This window comes from Apis laboriosa, unplaced genomic scaffold (assembly GCF_014066325.1).
Source record: "Apis laboriosa isolate Shangri-la unplaced genomic scaffold, ASM1406632v1 scaffold69_cov144, whole genome shotgun sequence".
Classification (NCBI taxonomy): domain Eukaryota; kingdom Metazoa; phylum Arthropoda; class Insecta; order Hymenoptera; family Apidae; genus Apis; species Apis laboriosa.
Window position 1 is genome coordinate 2,371,787 of NW_025224165.1, and position 24,314 is coordinate 2,396,100.

Genomic DNA, 24,314 nt, shown 5'->3' on the forward strand with positions numbered 1-24,314 from the left:
TTAAATTAATATTTATTAATTATTTTAATACCGGATCACCTTGATATTCAAATATAATAACGGAAGAAATATTTCCGTAATTAAAAAAAATAAAAAAAAAAAAAAAATCCAAGAGATTAATGACAGTAGAATTTATTACAAAACCTTTCATTTCCAAAATTACGCGGCATTTGTTAACATTCAAATACAAGAAAATTGTGAACAAGAAAATTGAAAATCCTAAGAAATTGAAAATGAAGGGAAATGATTTTTTTTTTACAAGTAATTGCGCGTAATATATATATTAAGTAATTCAAATAGAAGGATAGAATAGATCAAATAGAAGGATAAAAGTGTACATTACTTTAAAGATAAGGAATAACTCGTCGGCAGAAAGCACATACCCCATCGTTAGAACGGAAAGGGAGCCATTACAGAGGATTATCTGCCAGTTTAATCGCCTCTCTCCGCTTCAACAAACGTGAAGATTAATCGCTGTAGTACGTTAAACGCACGCGTTTCCGGTCCCGCTCGTACCGCAACTTTTACTCAACGGCAAAATGTCTCAGGGAAAAAAGTTAGATATCATTTCCTTTTATCCTTTCTTTCGCGCTGTTCCTCGTCTACCAGACATTTATATTTTCGCAATTAACGAGCCTGTCATGTATGATAAACACATAGACGCATACACATTTCGAAGCTGAAATACGTATATTTAAAATGAAAATTCTTTTTAAATTTTCTGATAAATTAACGAATTATATATAAATTGTTCCAAAAGTTTTTTTTACTAATAGAGAGAGATATTTTTATATTTTTTTCGCTATAATATTTTATAAATATCTTATATTTTTTTTTATTATGATATTTTCGATTTTATTTTTTTTAGAATAGTGATCAAGGAGAATCATATTCATATATTTCGATATAATATTTTATTATTTATAAATTTTTATTTATCTTATATCTGAGTGGTCTAGTGTTTCATCTCCTTGGAACTTTCACTATTCTAAAATGACTGACTTATTTACAAGATATTCATATTGGTTTAATATCGTTTAAAAGAATCATTCTTTTATGAAAAATTATTGAATTAACTGATATAATTATATATAATTTAATCAATTTGTGATTTGTTAATTCTCTAATATTATTATATAATAAATTTTGGAAACAGAGGAAAATTCAATATCATATATTAATGAAAAAAGATTATATTTTTCAAATCGCAACTGTATATATAAATAATGAAAATAACTTTTGGAACAATTTAATACATAATTATTATTTATTAATAATTTCGAATACGTAAGAAATTAATTTCAACTATTACGTATCTCTTAATCTTCTTGATAAATAATTTTATACAATTTTGAAAGAATTTTTTTGTAATAAAATTATTAATTCTAATTATAACAAGATATGAAATTTCACATAAAATTAAATACATATGTTTAACATGTCATATGATATCAATTAAAACCAAGTCAAATATGTAGAAGGGTACAAGTATTTAATGTCAAGAAAAAAAAAAAATTACTGAATAAATATTCTTCTACTAACAAGCACACTATCGTATAACTTCCAATTACAAGTGTTCAGATTCTTTTAAACGATTCTTTTTCTCTTTATTTTTACAGCGTTGATTCTTGATAACGATAACGTGAAATCCATATCCAATCAGCAAACATATTAATTTTATTATTTTTCATAACAACATCGATCATCGAAAAATATATTACAAATTAAGAATAGAAAAAATATTTTTAAAAAATAAAAAAATGAAATAATATTTTTTTTAAATATAATTAATTTAAGGTAAATTTATATATAGCTAAAATAGAAAGATAAAAAAAATCATAAAATTATAAGATATAATTACAAAACTATAAGAAGCAAAAATTATTTAATTATAATTATATATTATAATTATATAATTATAATTATAATTATATAATAATTATTACAATTTTTTTGCTTTTATCTATTTTATTTTCTTTTTTCAATGAAAAATAAGACAAAATGAATATTAATTGAATATGAAATGAATAATTAATTTTAACGAATTAAGAAAAGAAATTTTTGTTGTAACTTTAAATTTTCATGGTTTCTGACAAAAAGAATTTTTATCACAGACTGTTCAAGATTAGTATTGTATTGTTTGCTTCAATGTTCTCTTGTTAGACGCATCGTCGTAAATTCTCAAACAGAGTAATTAGCTAATTGAAAGGTTATGCTGTCAAACAATACGTTGATCAGTTAATTAACTATCACTCATTACAAACGTTAATTCTAAGTCAAAAGGACACTCTGTTCTCTCGATTTGAATTTGTTCGGCAGCTGATTAGCTTTGACCTATATTTCAAAGAATTATTTTTTTCTAAAGATAAAATTCGTAAAAAAAAAAAAAAACAAATATACAAGAAGTAATTGTGTAGAAAATGATGTATAATTATAACAAAACGAAAAAAAGATATTTCTAAGTAACAAATATCGTAATGTGTGATGTCAATTGAAGATAAAGTGATAAGGAGATAATTTGAAAGAAAAATGGGAGACACTTATGAGGTAATGAATCGTGCAGCACAAGTGTTAACTTTGTTTTTCTTATTTTTCCTCATGTATTTATGTGTTATCATATTTTTTTAACAAAAGATAAAATAAACATTAAAATACAACGTAATAATAATATATTATGTATAAATGTAATAATAATTAAAAATTATACAAAAACTTCATCAAGCAATGATAATAAAATAAACAGAAAAAAGATTTTAATTTTTATCTATAATCGATTTAATAAAAGAATGACAATTTAAAAATCAGCAATTTTATAATATGTATATATAATATGTACAAAAATTGATTTTAAAAATTAATTATTAAATTACTAGAAAATAAATTATATTATTTCTTATCAGGCAGCAAAATATTTATTATAATTCAAAATAAAATTGTTTTTATATTCGATAAACAATATTATATTTCTTTTTAATGTAAAATCATTGAATAATTAATAATTTTCTAATCGTAAATATTATGAAATTGATTTCTTGAAAAATTATTTTTCTTTTTTAATTGTCCATATTTAGTAATTTTTGTAAAACAACGATATGTGCACAGATCAAACGAATATTATTTTTAAAGGATAAATCACACGTTCTCGAAAAAAGTTTGAAAAATTTCAAGAAATAGTAAAAGAGACGATGAAAAGTATGCAGATGAAGTAGATATATTACAACGTAGAATTATAACAGTTTACAACCCACGCAATCTACGTAGGCGCCATTACTCAATTGAAAGATAAGAAAGAGGTCGACAGTATCTAATGCATAATCTAACCTAGACAGGGATAATAAATTTACTTTTATTGCAATCAAAGAGATGTGCATTTGAATAAATGAAAATAATTATTAATATCATTAATCACGATCTAACGAAAAATAAAAACTTGAACTCGATAATTACCAAGAAAGCAAGAGTTCCGGAAATTATTAATCAGATCGTTACTTCGAACTGCGGGGAAAACAAATACAAAAAATTTATCTCAATTTTTCGTTTAAACGAGATTTTCAATGAATATTTACACACATATATCCTGTTTTACTTTAATATATAAAATGCTTAATAAACTTGTTCTTAATAAAATGAGAAAATACATAAATAAATGATTAATATTTTCACAAAAATTTGAAATATCAAAGATATTATATTTATAAGCAATGAAAAAAGTATTAAATTATAATAGAAATATACATAATATCATAAATCATTTTATGAAATAGATTTATTACTGTTTATTATCTGTGTTGTGTTTTTATGGTAATATTTGAAGGAGTATTAAAACAATGGGTACCAATAAAATTCTGAGATATGTAAAATTAAATTAAAGACATTTTTTATTGAATTTCTCAAACAATTTGAGTTAGTGCAGTAAAGCACTATAGCGACATTGGTTGATCGGCGTTGATCAGTCTGGACGACGAAGCAAAATTGAGTGTATCATCGTTTCGTTATCACAATACCTTGTATCGTCAAACAACAACGTTTAAAATAAAAACATCCATAGAGAGAGAGAGAGAAGGAGAAGTATCAAAAACAGAAATAAAAACGATGAAAAGTGAAAAAAATAAATAAAAAAAAAAAAAGAATCGAATAAAAGAAAAAATAATCATTCATGAAAACAGATAGTAAAAAAAAATATCGAAATATTATTCATAAAATAACGTGAGATCTCTTTCAAAACATTTTCGACAATTTTCAAATCTCTTTCTCTCTCTCTCTTTCTCTCTCATTTTTTTTAAAGATCAGATAGCAAAAAGCACAATTGATAAATGATCACAATCAACAAACACAAAAAGCAAAATAAAACCGAGAAAAAGCATTCATCGAAATTCAATATGATCGATATAAACTAAAGTCAAATTTATTTTTCGTTGAATTCTGATTCAATTGCAATCGAATTTTTACAAAAGGAACTAAATATCGAATATAATTTTTCATCTCTTCGTTTCTTAGTAAAGAGCTGGATCGTTTGATTAAAAAGCATACCATTGATTCTTTCATCCCTATACGTTGAAATCATTTTCACCAACTTTCATTTCAGTTGCATTCTACAAACATTTAATAATACAAAACACGAAGTTTGCATACCATTGCTCGCTCGATTTCCTTTAAAAAAAAAAAAAAAAAAAAAAGAACGAGAAAAAATAAACAACTCAATAACGAATAAATTAAACATTTTCTCGTTCGTGAAAACTATAAATGGACAAGCTTCGGGTGCGAATAGTATTATCGTTTTGAACTGTATCGAGCTACGAAAACTCGTTCCATAAACGTGTATCCGTAGCGACGGCGATGACGATGCATTCTCAAGTGAAAACCTTTCTTCCGGAAAGACGGATTACAAGTGCAATCTGATCGTTTTTCGACAAACGCTGCCAACGAATAATGCACTATCTCGATATATATATATATAAAAAAGAAGAAAGAAAGAAAGAAGGAAAAATATGATATATTTTTAATGGAGAAAAAAAAAAAAAATTAAGAGAGAAACGTCGACACAAATTTATTAGTAAATACGCTATACGATAGGGTAACACACGCTTTTGGTTACACAAGAGCGAACGTGATATCATCCGAACGACATTATACTCGAAGAAAAATATCAACGACGATGTTATTAAAGCAGCAACAATTATCTTTTGTTTCGTATTTGATACGCGGTTAGTGCTGCTTTAACAAGTGTCAACATCAATATTTATCTGTTGCTACTTAGCAATAAAACTTGCTACGTATTGATGAGAGCCAGCAAGAGAGAAATATTGCCAATATGATTCTTCGTGTAGGACTTTGCATCTCGTTGGTTAAACCTTTTCGAAACGAAGCACGCACGCGCGTTAAGCCTAATTAGTCGTCAGTAATTCTCGCGGCTCGCTCTTTCGTTGCCTTCGAAATTGCCGCATCGTCTTAATATTTCCTAACGGTCTAAGTAGTAAATAAAAGGCGGACCGATTTAATACGCGATTTCTCTTATACACATATAGACAATGGTGATAATCTAAGTGAATCGCCTTATCATCTAGGCTTATATAAATGAAAAAAAAAAAAAAAAAAAAAAAAAAAAGATGATGGGTGGTAGGACATGTTTGCCTCTGTGTGTATGTGTCTGTTAAATATGTATACGTGTCATACATTTTTCTTCACGTTTCTGCACATGTACGAAACGATGAAAGTTCGCGGAATCCGTAATGGCCTCGTCCTAAGTCAAGAAATCGTTCGGCTGTAAACCGAGAAGCGTAGCTCGGTTTATCGCGACATCATCACGCGATGCCCATATAATCGATTCGATCGATACAATGCTCAAGTATGATTAATTGATTAGCTCTACTGTTTTACGTTTTATAATTCATGAAAATTCGCGCGATATCCTTTTGTCGTAATAAATAAAAGTCTCAAGGTTACATGTCTGAATCACCGTTGATAATTAGATCACGTTCCATATTTTTGATTACGTGATCGTTTCGATAATATCGATCTCTGCGTGAAAAACAATTTATAAAGAATACTAGCTAGAAATAAAGTCATTTGATAAATAATAAACGATGAATAATTACGAAACGATTAAAATTAAATTTTAACGTAAACTTTCACAGAATCTGTATTCTATTTTGATTTAATAAAAATTGTAATTGGCATTAAAAATAATTTTTCATATTTTATTGTTTTGATTCTAAAAGGAAAAGATCTATCTCTTTTCTAATATCGATCAAGCAGATTTTTTCAGTTTCAGTTTTTAACGTATTGCAAAGAAATAAAGAGTTGCTCTCTGTTTATTATGAATAAAATACAAACTCAAGCTCAGAAACACGCAAGTATTTCCAATTAACATGATCATATAAAAACTTTTGAGAGAAAGATCACAAAATTTTAATTAAATATTGTTAAAATAACAAAAATTATTGAAAATTGTGTTATCATAAAGAAATAAAATATATATTGTATAATTGAAAGATACATATATTTGTCAACACAACTAAAATTTAATCAATATTGCAATCTGATCATTCGAAATGATTTACTCAAAACTTTATGCTTAGAACTATATAAATATAAATTGTGCACAAGCTTTGAAATAATCTCAAATCAGTTAACTTATTCTCGTCTATGAATTTATATGTCGTTATGCGAATAAAAGATAATTAATCAGATTTTGTTAATCACTAAAAGAAATATTCTAGATTTTCTTGAAAATAGCATCAAAGTACGGAAATTTCAATATATTTTTAAATATTGCAATATTCGTAATATAATTTTTTGAATAATGTTGAACACAAATTTCAAATAAAGATGAAAAGATTTAAAAAAAAAGGATATAGTAAAGTTAACCAAATACAGACGGGCATCGCGTGATTGTGGTAAAAAAATATAGAATACGAGTTCCTTTGATCGGCGTATGATTCATCGTTGCGTCGTTTGATTACTACGTTACGATTTAAACAGTCACATCTCCTCTATTTGTCCGTTCACGATGGTTGGCGGCGAAGAGAAGCGTTATCTCATTGTAAACGGTGACGTTGAAAAAGTTAGAACGATACCGAAAATAAAACAGTAAAATCGGATAAACAGTCGGAGAAAGAGAAAAAGAAAGATATGAAAAGAAAAGGGAAATGATTAAAGGTGCATAGAAAAGTCGTGTATAAACTAAAGCAGTCGTGTATAGCACGAGCCAAGATATAGCGTGATCGTAAATTAAATCGAGTAACGGTATCGAAAGATGTTAGACTTGTACAATTTTTTTCTAAAATTCAACAAAATAAAAAAAAAATTACAAGCAAGGAAAATGTAAATATCAATTAATAATTCAAGAAATTGAGAGAAAAAGAATGTTAATAAATTGACTTGAATGATATTTTCATGTTTTGTACTCTACAATTTAAATTAATTATTATATGTCGATATCCGAAAACGATTACTTTAATTAGTAATGTATCTTTATACATATCGGCCCGTGCTATATTTTTCGAGAAATCTTTCTCTCGTATAGAACTTTAGGTTGATAGTCAAACACCGAGTTTATCGTTCAAGTCGATTCGTTTCACGACGCGAGCCAACCACCGTTTATTAGTAGTATGTTGTCATCGATAAGCAGACCGCGTGTATTCCCGACGTCAAGGTACAATCCTTTAAACCTACTCTCGTGCGTGCTTCACGAGTGCACGCACGTCACGTATACTACGTGTATACAACGTACACCGTTAGGAAGAAGAATCGTTCGACACGTAGTTTTGCTCGTTACCGTCAGTTACACTTGTTAATCACCGAGGTGTGCTAGCAACGAGGGCGTCATCGTGAAGACAAGTTGTGAGGGACAAGGAGAAGGGAGAAGAAGAAAGAGGCATGGAAGAAGGGGAGTGTATGTCGTCGTATTTAATCACACGCACGTTACACACCTCATCGATACGTTGAAGCGAAAGAATCGATGATTTTTGGAACACGGATCGTTAAACGCGACCAATTCCTGTCTCACGCGGTCGCGCACGCGTCTACGCAAGTCCGTTTCAACTTTGTTCCCTCTATCGACAAACTAATTGAATTTCCAGAGCCACCTTTCTTTCGCTCGCACTTACAATTTTCCCTCTCTCTCTCTCTCCGTCCTTCTCACTCGCTCACTCTCTCATGTCGACGTGTATTCATCACGCCACTGCTTTTCTTCCCCTCGCGTAACGCACACACAAATCTGTCGAAGAATTGTATTCAAGCACGGACAGACGCGAATGTTCTCTCTTTTCACCATACAAGTCGGACCAGCAGACACATCGAAAGAGAATCTCCGTTCCGTGTTCATTCTTCCGCTTGCAGTAACGTGCGGAAATCCTGTTGCAGCTTTGACTCGTGATAGCTCCAAATATCGCTGAAATCTTCTTCGTCCTCGTCCACTTCTTTCTCGAACATGCCTTTCTCTTCTTCGGCCATCGGTGCATTCGGCGAAGGCGAGTAAAATTTGATTTCCAAATCTCTGTGACCGTTCGGCGATGTGATGATTTCTGTAGAAACTTCAAGCTCTTTAGGCGATTGTACGGTACCATTCACATCCATACCGGATAGTCCAATGTTATTCACAGGTATACCGATAGATTCACCGCGCCATAGCGTTCGACGTTTCCCACTCTCTGCCTGTCCCCTATCACCGATCACGCCAACATCTTTGCTAGGCGTGCTGATTTCTTCGCTGAAATAACTGGTCGGGTCGCTCCAGCTGCGCCTTAACACAACACCGGTGCTACCGGTGCTGTCCTTTTCTTGATGGGTTCGAGAATTATCACCGTTGAAAAGCCTCTCGATAGTTTGCTCCTTACAACTGAGACTTGGCCGAGACAAGAATAGCGGCATCTGAGAAAAGTGGCCGGGACAGAACTCGGTCGACGGTGACGGGGTCAAGAAGGGCGAGTAACAGTTCTGATCCACGTCCCATATGAGAGCCGAAGGATCACAATACCGGCACTGACACGGCCCTAATTCCTCGTTGATGCCCTCTTCACAACCCGTTGTCGTCGTTGCCGTCGTCGTCGTTGTCGTCGTTGTCGTCGTCGTCGCCGTTAGATCGTTATATTCATGCAGATAGCGCGGAACATTGTTACTACCGGCGTGGTTATGGTGATGATGATGACCGTTATGTCTATAACCCTTTGGCGGAACGGTACGCATTTGCGCAGGCACGACGTTTCTGTTGTCGTCCAACACTTTCACTTCCACGTGCCGATGTGGATACCTTTGCCTCGCGTCTATCTCTTGCACTGACATGCCAGTTGTTTGCACTCTACAACCGTATACGCTGCTTTCCCTCGCTATGGGTGGCCTTCTGTGATTTCTAAGGTGAGGCGGTGCGACATCGTAACGTTGCTCGTAACAAGTTGGTACGTATGATTTCAAAGAAGTTGCGTTCGATTGTTCGGTAATCGAATTCGACTGTTGTTGCTGCTCCTCGTGTTTTGTTACTTCCGCAGAAGTGACCGCATTGTTTGGCGGTTTTCTGTCTTTCTTCCTGCGCTTTCGAGGTTTAATGATACGTGGCAAACTGTTCTCAGAATTATTCGATCCCGAACTTTCATCGCTCGCGATACTCAACGAATCGATATTCGCAATGTTTCCTGTTCCCGTTGTGTCTTTGGTCGTCGTGCAGTCCGACGATTTCTGATTCGTTTGTTGCTTCTTCGCAAGTTCTATTGGCCTTTGAGGCCGCGATGGTGGACACCTGACCGTATTGCTCATCGTACAGTTCGATGTCAGGGTATTCACATTATTGTGAACGTAACTATTAACCGCGCCTGTATTATTACAAATCGTATTAGTAATGCCATTAGCGTTCCCGTTGTTATGTATCTTGCCGCGATTGTGAAACCGATTGGCTAGAATCAACGGCGCTCCCTGCGTGTGAATGGCTAATCTAGAAAGTGGATTCTTGTGTAGATGAGCTGATACTTGCTGCTCGCAAGCCTGCTGTTGCTGTTGCTGAGGTTGTTGTAGTTGCTGCGACGATGATGGCTGTTGCTGCTGTTGCCCAAGCGACGGTGATGATCTTTGATTACATCTGCGTGGACTGGATGTCATCGATATCAAAGGAGCGCCCGTCCAACCACCAGGCCCATATTGCACCTGGCATTGTTCGGTTCCATTCGGAAAATTTTGATTTCCGTAACAGCCTCGCGTTTTCCCGCGAATCACAGGTTCCTGTTTCCTACCGACGATCGGTTTATGCGGTCCTGGTCTAATGGTTGACGATATCAAACAACTACCGATGTATCGCTCCACCTCCACGCCACCTTGGGAGGCTGGGCTCATCTTACAAAAACCCGCGATCACTTATGTTACCAACACCGTTATATTCTCAATTATGATTATCGGCAAAATTCTTCACCTCACTATTGAAATATTCCAATCGATATGAAATACGTCACATTAACACGTTATTCCATTGACCCAAATCCGGATAACGTTCTCAACGCTCGAACTGAATATCACCGGTTTAGCCCATTGTCATGGTGAACTTCTTCATATCGATTTCACAAACAAACAAAAAACTTGGACACTGATTCGGCCAATTTTAGCTAATGTAAATGATGACTTTTTGTGTATACGCGTAGCATATGAACGATTGTGTTCCAGACGACGAAAATAACCGGTAATTACAGAGACGACGGTTATGTAGTTGAAATACAGTATCAAAAGTCAAACAACCGTACAGAACCGCGGCTGAAACGACACTGAAGCTCGCTCTGCCGAACGCGCCTACACCGTCTTTCGAATTGGTCTGCGACGTGGAGCTCCCCCCACTATTCTCGTCACTACTCCCACCACCTGTACCACGCTCACCACCGACAGATATATCCCCACCATCTATTCCTGCTACCACCTTCTTTACAATGTACCTCTCCACACTGTTCAACTTTACCATGCGCGAATACCGCTTATATACACATAACATTGTTCCTTCCGGTGGACGAGTCTGTCACAATTTAGCAAGGTATCGGAGAAAGCTGAGTAAGGAAGGTGTAAGTTGCGTCGTGGTTAGCGTTAGTCGCTGGAAGCTTTTCGAAGGCATCGACTAGTAACGACAAATTTCATCCGGTCGATTTCATTGTTCGTGACTGACATGCATTTTATTATGATATATGATAGATATGATAGATAATTCGAGTATTTCTAGTAATATATTGTCATTATATTTTATAAAAGTAAATTAAAAGAAGTTGAAGAAAAATAAAAGTTAATGATTTTTCAAATTTTTACATCTTAAATTCGTATAGCTTGAAATAATTGGAAAATAATTCAATTACATTCAGTGATTTATATGATGATATTTTAAATGTATCGTCTATGAAAAAAGATAAGATAGGATCTTTTTCTTGTTGTATTAATTATTAATGGTCGTTATTACTTAGAAAATTATGAATATATATTATATTCAATATTCTTATGCTTTTTAATAAATAAATAGTGTATTAAATTATATATGTATAAATGTACATATTTTGATTTCAAATGCATTTATTATTTCATGCAATATTTCTCAAATTTCGATTTTTAAGTTATGATATCTTTACATATAATTTACATATAGATAAAAAGAACATACATAATAAATAAACATACATAAAAAATAACATACATATTATATAATTTTCATATAAAAATTCTCACATTGTGAAAAACTAAAAGAAAAAATCGTAAAAAAAAAGATTATAAAAATTATGAAATTATGTATAAATAATCATTAAACAACGGAAGAAAACAATCGAAAGTAATTTAAAATGATTTATCACATTTAAATTCTGTTAGAAGCTCAGAGCTCTGAAAGGCGGCTCCTTCAAGAATAACATGGAAAAAAAAACACGAGAAAGAAGGATAAAACATGGATTCTGCGAGAACACGAGTTATATCTCAACTCTCCGAAGAATCCTCATCCGTGAACTTACTTAGATGGGACAGCGACGAGACTGGAAAGAGTAAAGGAATAGAAAACGAGGGGAAATAGTCAGTTGGTAAAAAAGGAAGGAGAGAAGGGAAGTCTGATATCTTAGATTAGACTATGGCACCCTCGCATCTAGGTCACAAGCCTTTAAAAGTAGGTCACAAGTCATCAATCGCCTGCGGCACGCTACCTCAACTCGTAGTTGAACCCTCGCATACGACCCATCTATTCTAGAACGATTCTCCTCGCGACTCATCTAGAGCTAAGTAACGCGACGTTCGGTCCCTCTCCTTTCCTTCTCTTCTTATCGTCTTCTTCTCGCGAACGCTACGCTTGTTCGCCAATAGTAGAAAGCACGATCATGAGATTCCACGCCAAGAAACACGGCGACGAAATTAACACATTACCAAGCAACAGCGCAGCTATATAGTTTATTATATTTTCTGGGAATTCTATGTATATTTTTCACTTTTTTGTGAAATATATTTGAAACTTATACACGGATGTATATCAATAGTTAGAGAAAAGTATTTAGTTCTGTTTATTATAGAAAAATGTTTCTATTTTTAATGTATTCATTTTCCATTTATGATAGAGGAAAAAATAGGAATATTCCTTCTGTTTTTTAATCTAGGGAGTAGCGAGTATTCATTAAAAAGCTATATTCTCGAACCGGAATTCAGGTTGTAATGAATATCCGGATAGTAAGAATACTACTTTTAGAGAGGTTTTATTAAAAGAGCTATAAATAAACAAATCAAATGAATAATTTTAAGAAATTTTATACGAAAAATATTGCATATATAAATATTGTAAATTTTAAAAAACTTCTAAATTTTTTAAAAATCGGACAAAAAGAAATTTGATATTATAATGTGATTGTTTTTAAGAAAATTACGAAACTATGTTAAAAACTATGTTAAAAATTTAATTACATGAATACAATTACAATGTTTAATTAGTCATACAAAATAATCATGCAAATAAATTCCGAGATACGCTTTTATCGATGAATAATAGTGAATAATAAATAGTGATTATTGATTTGATGCTCAGAAAAAGTAAAAATAATAATGCTTATTCGTTGAATTCTTCGATACTTTGATCAACATGATTCCTGTAAATGTATCCAAGCAATTTGTAATTCATAAGAAATCAATACGAAACAAACCACGATCTTTTAATTTCTTTTGCGAGCCAAGGCAAACTTTGTTGTGCTTCAATAAACTTCACTTTGCATGCGAGTATTCGATGCAATAAATTGTTTGATATTGAGTATATCAAACAAATTTATGTCTTATTCATTAGTTTCGATTGATAATCAATATCGATGAAAGTCAATGCAATATATCATACGATACTGGGATCGACAATTGTCAGATGGAAATCTCGCGTTTGTAACATGTAATGATTGTTCGTCTTATTACGTGGTATAATCATCTTTTGCGATATCAGGGGAAAATTTTAAGAATTTTAGAATAAATGGTCCGTTTAATGAAAAATTTAATGACGATTTCAAATTTTTTAAATGCTCTTAAATTCGAAGATTTATCTTTCAATTTTAAAAAGAATTTCACACTCTTAAATCTGAAAGTAGTTTTTAATTTTATTTCACATTAAAATTGATAAAGAAATAATTAATAATCTTTTTCTTTCTCTTCATTTTTTTCTAAAAAAATTGCTAAAAAAATTAAATATTAATCAAAATATAAAATAAATATTTGATATATTTACCATACATTATGAACTTCCGATAATAAATTATTATTTTACTTATTTATTTCTAATTTTGTATAATATAAATATATAATTTTTATTTTAGTAAATTCTGATTAGTTCTGGATAAATTAAAACTATTTTACAAAAAAGACATTTTTCCATATTTTAAAAAAAAGTTTTATCTCAAAAATTTAATAATTTAATTATTTCATATTATTTATTCTAATTTTTAAAAAATTAATTGGTTGTCTAATGACTTGCTCGTTTATATTAATATATTCAAATTTGCTACAAAAATTTCCAAACAAAAATTTTAAAACAAAACATTTTGACAGCAAAAATTAATTTCGACATGAAATTCGAGCGAAGTAAAAATACCCGGCCTTAATGAAACACGATACATTTCTTAGGTGTATAGATGACGCGTGAACTTGTAAAGAAAGCTTTCTCGGTTCGTCATAAATGTACTTCTTCCTATGAAATTTATCATAATTTTATAAGCCACGCGAGTCGTGAAACTCATGGACGTCTTGGCACACTTTCCTAACGGGTATTCCGTGTAAGAAACTAATCATGCCTGACATTATCGGCCCCCAAGTTGAAACGTACGCCTTCGAAACAGCGATACGTGGCGTTTTTGTGAAAGAGAAATGACGCATATCAAAGAGAGCAGAGAAGTAGACGGCCAAGCGCTACGTGAAAGTGCGCCGCGTGACCGTTGTGAAAATCTCGGTCGATACGTACGTCTCTGAACGAGTGATTTTACGGTGAAAGCGATACATTGAAATATATTCACCAATACCACGCGATGGCGAAACGCTTTCGTTTCTCGCTTCGGATTTACCGACGATCAAATGTTTCTTAGCTGTCCCATATTTTATAAGATGTGAAAAAGTGGTTTACAATTTGAATGAATTATTTTCGATATGATAAAAAAGAACAATTAGATTTCTTAAAGAATTGATTTTTGCTAATCAATTAGCAGAAAATTAATTTTCTTCGATTGATAGAATTAAATAATCTCGAAATTTTAACATTAGAACCTCGATCTTTAAAATCTTATTGGAAAATTTCCTCGAACTTATATTATTTTTTTCATGCATTTATGCTGAAGTTGTTTTTGGGATAAATATTTTGTGATGTATTAGAATGTATTATTTACTAGAGTGTTCTAATAATATATTTACATCGAGAATTGTTCGTTTACTAATGCTAAAAAAGGTAAGTGTTTTTAGAATTAAGATCTCGTTCTTCTGTAAAAACAAGAAACAATAAACTTGAATGAGATAGAAAGAATAGCGACATTTGACTGTTCCCAACACTGATGCTCAAAAAACTAGTGACTCTATGTTTATTATGAAAGGAAAAATGCGTCTACTATTTCGCGTCTACTATGCGTCTACTAATTAAGACAGCATTAATTTTATTTATTTGTGTTATAAAATTGATATTATAAAATAATATATAATTAGATTCAGAATTTTTATAAATTCATGTTTTTATATAAATATATATATTTTTCTTTTCTAATCTTATATTAGTTTTTTTTATAATTAAATATATACAATATTATAAACAAATTTAATCATTTTCTAAATAAAAATTTTGATGGTAAAATATTAAAAATTAATATTATTAAAAATTGCAAAAATGAATTTTGAACTTCATAAAATAAAAGAATTCTAATTCAATTTTATTATTATAATATATTATATATATAATTATCTTTTTTAACTTAAATATTTAAATTATTAGAATCAATAAAGAAATTAATGCAAGTTATAAAAATATTTACATAATAAAATAACATGTACATGTATCTTATATATTTGAAAATTTTAAATAACATGACATTTTATATATTAATTAAATATTTAAATATTTTACTTGCATAAAAATCTACAATGTAATTATGATTTTTTTTATGAAATTAAAATTTACATTTTTATATTTTACTCATCATATATTATCAGAATACATAAAATAACTAAAAAAAATTTGCATCTTTCAAAAGTTTAATCAAATTAAACATTAAAATATTTTTTTATTATTTTTTATAACAAACGTTACAACATGTATCATACACAAAATATATTGGAAGTTTTCAAAAAAAATAATCATTATTACACTATAAATAAACACAATAAATTAACCGGAAAATATATACTATATATAAATAATCAGCACTTAAATGCAGTTGTCAAATGAAACGTGATAAATATCTATACAAAAGGCACGATCGCAGGCGATAATTCTCCATGCAATCTTAGAAACCGATTAGCGAACAATGATAATTTGAATATTGTAGTTAGTCGTTAATTCATCTCTATTATTGCGAGTATTAAAGCGTTTTACGATTAAGATTGTGAGATATGTCAAGAAACTTGACGACAGTATTCTTTTCACGAAATATGGCGTTTATGGTTATATAAGTTACGTAAATAATTATGGAATCTTTTATGGAATGTGGTTTTAGTAATATGGAATCACGAAGAATTTCATAATCGATAATCGTCCTGATGAAATTCAATATTCTTTTCGTTTTGTTAAATAAATTATTTCAAATGAAATGATCGAATTCTAAGATTTTTAATCGGTTTATTAAAACTAATAGCATTAAAAATTTAGTTTAACAAATTTAATCTTATCCATTGAAAGTAAAAAAGTTATTATTTAACGATTAAAATTTTGATATTAATAAAGTTTTAGATTTATTTTTTATCTCCATATTTGTCAATTTAAATTTTTCAGATTTTTTTTGCATTATGTTAACTTTATTTATGTAAAAAATATTGAATTTGATATTGAAATATCTGTAATTTATAATATATTTATATAATTATATATAATTTATAATATATTTATAATAATTTTGAATATATCATTTTAAAAAAAAATAATTGATACAATACATTATGATTTAACTCATATTCATTATCATTAGCTTCAAGCATTAGATCAACATGCAATAAATTTTATTTGACAATACGTTTAATCATTATATTTTGAATAATTTTATATATTTGTGAATGAAATATATTATTTCATATACAAGAATCTAATATAATTAACGTCATACATTAATAAAATTATATAAAAGCTATGAATATTTCTATATTTTTTAGATCAACAAATATTAATTCATTTTACTTTTTCTTCACACTGAATCCTATTTCATTAAAATAACAAACTTTGTTTATCGAATTGTGCATTTCCTGGAGAAAGTAAGAAGATTTAATAATATGACAATGACGTATTTTACTCGTGCAAAATGATATTATACAAATTAATATAATGTAAATAATATAGCAAAATTATAAAATCATTCATGTATTATATATATTTTAAGAGCATAAAATAGAAATTTCATGTATGTTATTTGGACAAAAGTGAAATTGCAAAAATACTGACTAAGAATTATTTATGAAGTTATAAGCAATTTAATTTTGAATTAAGTGAGTTGAGATAATGATAGAACGAGATGGTTCTATTTTTGTATTGTATCTTTGTCTCGTTCTTTATCAAGTGCAAAATTAATTTCTTCTAACTTAAAAAATAAATTATCAGGAGAAATTTTTTTGTATATCAATTTTCATAAAGATTATAGTTTTTACATCTTCGCATCTTAAATTTATTTATTTTTGCAAGGAATTTCAAATTCAAGTTCAAAAATTTGAATTACTCTTTACTTTATAGAATGCTTTAATTTATAGAATTTTACTTTATAGAATTATCAATATATTTTTACTTTATAGAATTATCAATATATTGAATAATAATTAAAGAGAATAGAGAATTTATTGTTTGAAATTTTTATTTATGATCATACTATATTATTATTAACAAATAGATATATATTAATTATTAACAAATAGATATCTTGTTTGAATTTTGTTTGAATTTTCACAATCAAAGCGTCAATATGCAATAAGATTTTATGTAAATTATTATTTATTAAATATTAATATTATATAAATATTAAATATTAATATTTGATATTATTTATTAATAAATATCAAACATTTGTAATGTAAATGAAACGCTCATATAATCATATTTTATAGAAGTATAGTTGCAAAGTGATCTTAACGATTTAAACAATTTTGAATCAAAACTCGGAATCAACTAATAACGCAGTAATTATAATTTAAAAAAAAATAATAAAGATTCTTGAACTATCATCAAAAATAAACTTGATTGACTTCTAAACCTTCTCCATTTGATGCAAGAGAAAAACCAAATATATTATTATCACAAGGCAAAATAAATGTGTAAAAAAAGAAATAAATGTGTAAAAAAAGATTTGTATATTTTACAAATTACTAGTTTTAACCAATCTCATATATGTTATTAAAATTCATGCATAGAATTAATCTATCCATACGTAAAAATTAAAATAAAAAATCAAAAACCAGAGATAGTTTGTCGAATGATTCATACGCAAAAAACGAATAAGCATCGATATATTTTTGCAGGTATAAAATATTTGATTTATCGTTCATAAATATCTCGATTTTACAAATAAATACTCCATGGCATTAACCGTCATTCACTATCGAAGCATTTAAATATTAGGTGATTTCAGGAAAAATTGACCATCCATGGTCTCTTCACGGTAATCCATTTCCCGATAATACAACCCCCATTCCTATACATCAGGTGAACTACAGCTTGAAAACTGGTCGAACCACTTCACGAATTTTTGCCATTTTATTTTTCAAAACGTTGACTAACTTCCGAACCAACGATTTATAGTATTCCAATAATTACAAAAATATTTCATCGGTTTTATTCCGGGAAAAAATGGATTCGTTCGTTAGGAATAATTTTTTAACGCTTGACCATTAACTGAACACACGGTCTGCTGTTTTTCAGGTCGAGAGAAAAAAGTAGTAGGAGGGGGGAGAAGGAAGATGGGCGCAAAAAATAAGAGAAAAGAAAGACGAATAGGGGGAAACGCGGACCAATCCTGGGGAAGAAAGCTGGGCAAGTTAGTACATCGATTACGAGAAGTGTCGACCACATGCCTCGGTTCCGCGCCAAAAACAACACAGACCTTCTACCTTTTGTACTGCCGAAAACAACCACCGTGGGATACGTTTCCGCACACTTTCTCAGATCTGTCTCCACGGGACCGGCCAAAAGCTTCATCTTTTTTTTTTCCCCCCCCTTCTTTCCCTTTTCTTTTCCTACTCTTTCGCTTGCTCCTTTCGAGGGACGATTATTACACCGAAACGACTATAACTTTTCCTAGAAGGTATCCATTATCGTGATTGTTCGCGGGTTTACGGTCGACAGTATAGAGAATGCAACTACTTCGCGAAGAGAAAGAAAGAGAGGGAGAGTATCACGAGAAACTACTGTTTGCGAGTATCCGGATACTTTGTCAAATTACGTACTATTTAGTGGTATTTGAACTTTATTAAAAGTGTGTTTATTAATTGACGACTAGAAGCAATATTATCGTTTCTTTAAAGAATTAAGAAAGAATTTTATTATCGAATATTGAGCTTGCAGTATCGATCAATTTATTGCTTTTGTTATATTAATAAAATTATTTTTTTTTAAATAAGAAATATATATATATATGATATTGTATATGAAGTCAGGCAGAAATAGAATACGATGGCGATGCAAGAGAGACAGAATGATTTCATTTTATTTATTTTGTTTTTTCTCCATTTTTCTAATGCAAACATAATTTATAATATAATAAATAAGCCTTAATTTTTGTATATCAATTGTTATATTTTTAATTTCTAAAATCGATCCTCTAAAAATATTTCATGAATACGTATGAAATCCTGTATAGCATGTTACATTTTTAAGAAAGGGTTAATATTTGATAAAAGAAATGAAAACCAGAATTTTCTTTGCTAATTAAAAACTGAAATTATTACAAAAGTTGAAGTTATATTTATATGTTTATATACATATATATATAGATTTTAAAAATATAAAAACAATTGATTTGCTATAACGTCCATATATTTAATTTTATTCATTATGAATATTGTGAAAACTATTATATAATCTAATAGTAAATGTTCTTTATATTTTTTCGAGATTTTTTGGAAAATTTTAAATTTAAATATGTATATTAATAATTTCACCACTCATTCTGAGATATAATATTATATATAATATCGTGTTCGCTTTACTTTTATTTATATTTTTAATTTCAAAAATGTAGCAAATATATTTTTCTCTTTTTTGTATTTATATCTTTTTTAATATATAATATGAACATGAAAACGAAAATTATCTTCTTTTATATCTAACTGCAATAGTTACTTCATCTAAATTGATTTCTAAATTAAAACAAGATAGAATACCATCCTTTGAACATAGAATATTTATAAATAAATATTATCGTCTTATAAATAAAATGAGAATAAATAAAAAATTATTCTCATAATAAAAATAACAAATTCATTTATAACAATTTTAAGAAAATTAAAAAAAACTAAATTTTATAAAATTATTATTTTAATTTAATTAAATAAAAAACATTAAATAAAACAATATATATTTTCATACGATATGATTGTTAATAATTATTAAGTTTTTCAAATTTAAAACTATTTTTGATATTGATTGAATTATCAAAATGTTAGCAATAAATAATAAAATTTATTAATAATAAAAATTTTCTATTAGATCGAAAAAAGATTAGAATTGAGTTTTATTCCCCAAAAAGATCATATGTTTTTATTTGAATTTAATGTTCTTTATAAAATTTACATTTCTTTTTTTAAATATATTACACATTATATAACTCAAATATAAATTTGCTTTCTTCTATTGTAAAATTTTCGATATATTCGTAAATAAAATATTTATATATCATTTAAAATTCTTCATTTAATCAGTAACAAAAGTCAACATGATTTTTCTAAATTAATAAAACATTTTTAAACATTAAACAATAAGATTTTGCAACATTTCATTGCGAAGCTAGCATATTCTACATAAATATAAATGAAAATTATTTCGTTTCATATATTAAAAAACAAATGTGTTATTATATTATTATGCTATGTTATAATTTAATTGAATAAAAATCACCTCTTTATAAAATACATACAAAAACTTATATAACTGCATGTAGATAATAAAAACACCTGAAAAAACATAATTTAAAAAAAAATAAAGCTTTTTTCCGCGTTATTATTAATTAATTTTACAAACGTCACATTATTCACAATATAAGAATAAATTCTTCTATATACTGTATTGTAATTAAAATATATTTTGTAAAAAAAAAAAAAAAAAAAAAAAACAGATATATTCGAATATTTCTGAACAATGTATAAACAAGTATCTTGAATGGATTTCGATTTCCATCACGTTAGAAAGCTCTGACCGAGTTGAGACACGTGTTACCGGGAGAAAGCCGGCCATTCGACAGGTATATATCAAAGATTCGAGGATCATTGAAAATGAAATAACATTTTTGACCAGGCAAAAGGATCTATTTAAAATTTTTATTATCGATTATCGGTATTTTATTGATATATGAAAGTGATGATTTCTATCTTTTTTTTTTTATTGAAAATTATTATTAAGACATGTAAAAATATTATTTATAATAAGTTGCAGTAAAAATAAATAGATTTTTAACATTTCTATTCGTATTATATCTTAAAGATTTTAAACATGTTTTAAAAAAAATAAAAAAATCAAAAATGAAATATCCCTTATTCTTAATTTTTTTAAATTTAGTAAGTTTAAATTAAAAAAAAAAGGAATTCTAATTATTTTCATCTGTTATCGATATTTTAATGATATTACCAACATATTGAATTATCGAATATCAATACATCGATATTTATCGATAAGGAAATCAATAGTCACAAATCTAATTTACGTTACACTAAGATTGTGTTTGCTTCGATACCAATCGAATTTTGAGATTCGTGTCAACGCATTGGAACGTTTTCCAAACTTGGGGGAAACTGGTGCAAACAAAATCTGAACAACGAACGGATTCGGATCTACTAAATATTTCGAATCCGTTCGATGTTTCGATTGGTTTAATTGGAAGAAATGAATGAACACCGTATAAAACTCGTGATTCGATTCGTCCATTCTCGTCGGGAAAATAAAAGGTCGTGCCTATATATCGACCGACGATAGAACAGATTAAAATAAATACGATTGTTCCTAGCTCTACAGCTCGATCAAAACAATGCCATTAAAATATATGTATATCTTATAATACATTGAAATTACAAAATGAATATTTTTCTAATCGATATGCTTGAATATATTATTGATTATAACAAATAACTTTGAATTATTAATTATACATTTATACGTACATTTTCTCGATAATAAAATTGATATTTTTATTGTAAATATATACGAAAATACAATTTCAATGAAAAGAAAAAGAAAAATAATGTACTGAAATAAGAAATAAAGAATAAAGAATAAAAATCTATTTCTTCATACAAAATAAAAAATACAATTTTACTAAAAAGAAAGGAAAGAGAAATTTGAGAAAAGAACACTTTGCTAAAATAAAAAGTAAAAGATAAAAATAAATTTTTTCATATTTATCAACAATAACGTAACGTAATTAATTATTTACATAAATATATATAATTTTATAAACAAATTATTAACATTTTCATCTTTTTCTTGTAAATATTGCAAATATGAAATATTGAATTAATTGTTATATTAATAACTTACTAACTAATAAATTATGTTATGAAAAATAATTTTAGGATACCAAAATAATTCTGGTATTCTTATTTAATTAATAATTTGATGTTAATTACAAATAAACGGTAAAATAAATTACAAAATCAAAAGTTTTAATTCTAAAGACCTTTTCTATTCAATAATTTATTCTGAATCTCAACTCATGCGTGTCGTTATATTGAATATAGTTAGAATATAATTCGTTTGTAATTTTTCCTTAATTCGGTCAGTTGATCAAGTATTACAAAGCAGTTTACTGCAGACGTTGCATTTCAAAGCGACAGAAAATCGATGAACGCCAATCTAGTGTTCTATTTTTGTCGTTTTAGATGCTCCTCTCTTTCCAACGATTCTCCTATTACTCTAACTACCCTCTTTCGAGGGAAAACTTCGTTTCTCCAGAGTATTAGCCAACTGATTGACGAAGATTCTAAGTTCACGCTCAAACAGTAACAAACGTACAGTAACTAGACAAAATCAAAAGTATTTCTACTAGACAAAAAATATTCCTTTGTGTGTATGTGTATATGATAATACAATAAGATAAGATATAATAATATCTTATTAATAAAATATATAATAAGATTTTAGACACGTCTTGAAAAGAAATAAATCAACTTAAATTCAATAGATTTATTTTAAATTTCATTCAGTTTTGTTTACTTTACTTGTTAAATTAATTATTTCATTTCTTTTCGTTTCAAAAAAAACTGAACTATTCGTTATTCTCTTCAATGTTAAAAATATTTCTTCCGTATACAAACACAAAAATAATAATTTATAAATTTTAATTTATATATATTGGAATTATTATTTATAAATATTATAATTAATAGCTTAAAGCTAAAAGAAGAAAAGTAAATAGTATCGAGAAAGTAACAAAATTTTTGATCAAGTGAAAAATATCGAAGAATGCAAAAATATGAAAGTTTTCACTCCGTATAATTTCTCCAACTTAAAATATAACTTCGAACAAGGCCGTAAATACTTCCAACAAAATCATTTATTCTCACTGTAATTTTACAGCGTTATACTTTGCCGATTCAATTTTTGTGATTTTTTGTCGAACATTGTTTTACAGGATGTTAATATATTCTCGACATATTTTTAGAGAATATATATATATTTTAGAGAATATATAATATTAGAAATGCAATAAAAAAGTTGTGTGTCAAGCGAAGCTTTATAACATTATAAACGGTTCTTATAACAGTAGAATAAAGTAAGAAAGATAGTACTATTTTCATTATATTATCGACTCACTTTGTCCCCATTTTCATCAAATAACAAATTAAATTGTATATGTCATTATCATCTGGCTGTGTACATAAATGAATAAGAAAGTGTAGAATTTAGAAGCTAGACTATGATGACTAATAATAAGTTTGTGGACACATGCAGAAGACGATTGCCGTTCGTTGACACAAAGATTTATCGAACTTGTAATGTTAGTATTTCTAAAACCATTCCGCTATTTTGTTTGATCAAATAATCTTCGAATCTGTTCTGAGTATTCGCTATTTGTAATCAAATCACATCATATTCAAAACGAAGAAGGAAAAAAATATTAATAAAAAATATCTGGCCTATTTTTAAATTTAGTATTGCAATTTCACACAGCAAAGATTCCGCATCCAAATTGCGAAGAATTATCTATGATACTTCCAATAGCAATTTAAAAATGAAGTCTACTTTAGTAAATTCCAATATACTAAAGTAGTATATAGCCAATAGTTTGGTTAGGATACTGTTGAAGAATTTCATATTGCTTTAATAAAAAAATTCACGATTAATAATTTTTCCGCATCTAAATTGCGAAGAATTATCTGAGATACTTTCAGTGGCAATTGAAAAAAAATGAAGTCTACTTTAGTAGGCTCCAATATGCCAATAGCTTGTAGGAAGCTATTGAAGAATTTCATGTTGCTCTTAT

General features: G+C 28.5%; 2 protein-coding genes across 2 annotated transcripts in view; both read right to left on the reverse strand.

The window, feature by feature from the left end:
• LOC122719085 (CCR4-NOT transcription complex subunit 6-like) overlaps window positions 1-24,314 on the reverse strand; it is a 291,170-nt gene that overhangs the window by 186,650 nt on the left and 80,206 nt on the right. The gene's annotated exons all lie outside the window — the stretch shown is intronic.
• Window positions 3,856-10,742, reverse strand: LOC122719082. The gene has a single exon (XM_043944622.1). The coding sequence runs from the start codon at window positions 10,318-10,320 to the stop codon at window positions 8,323-8,325; it is 1,998 nt and encodes a 665-aa protein (XP_043800557.1). The 5' UTR covers window positions 10,321-10,742; the 3' UTR covers window positions 3,856-8,322.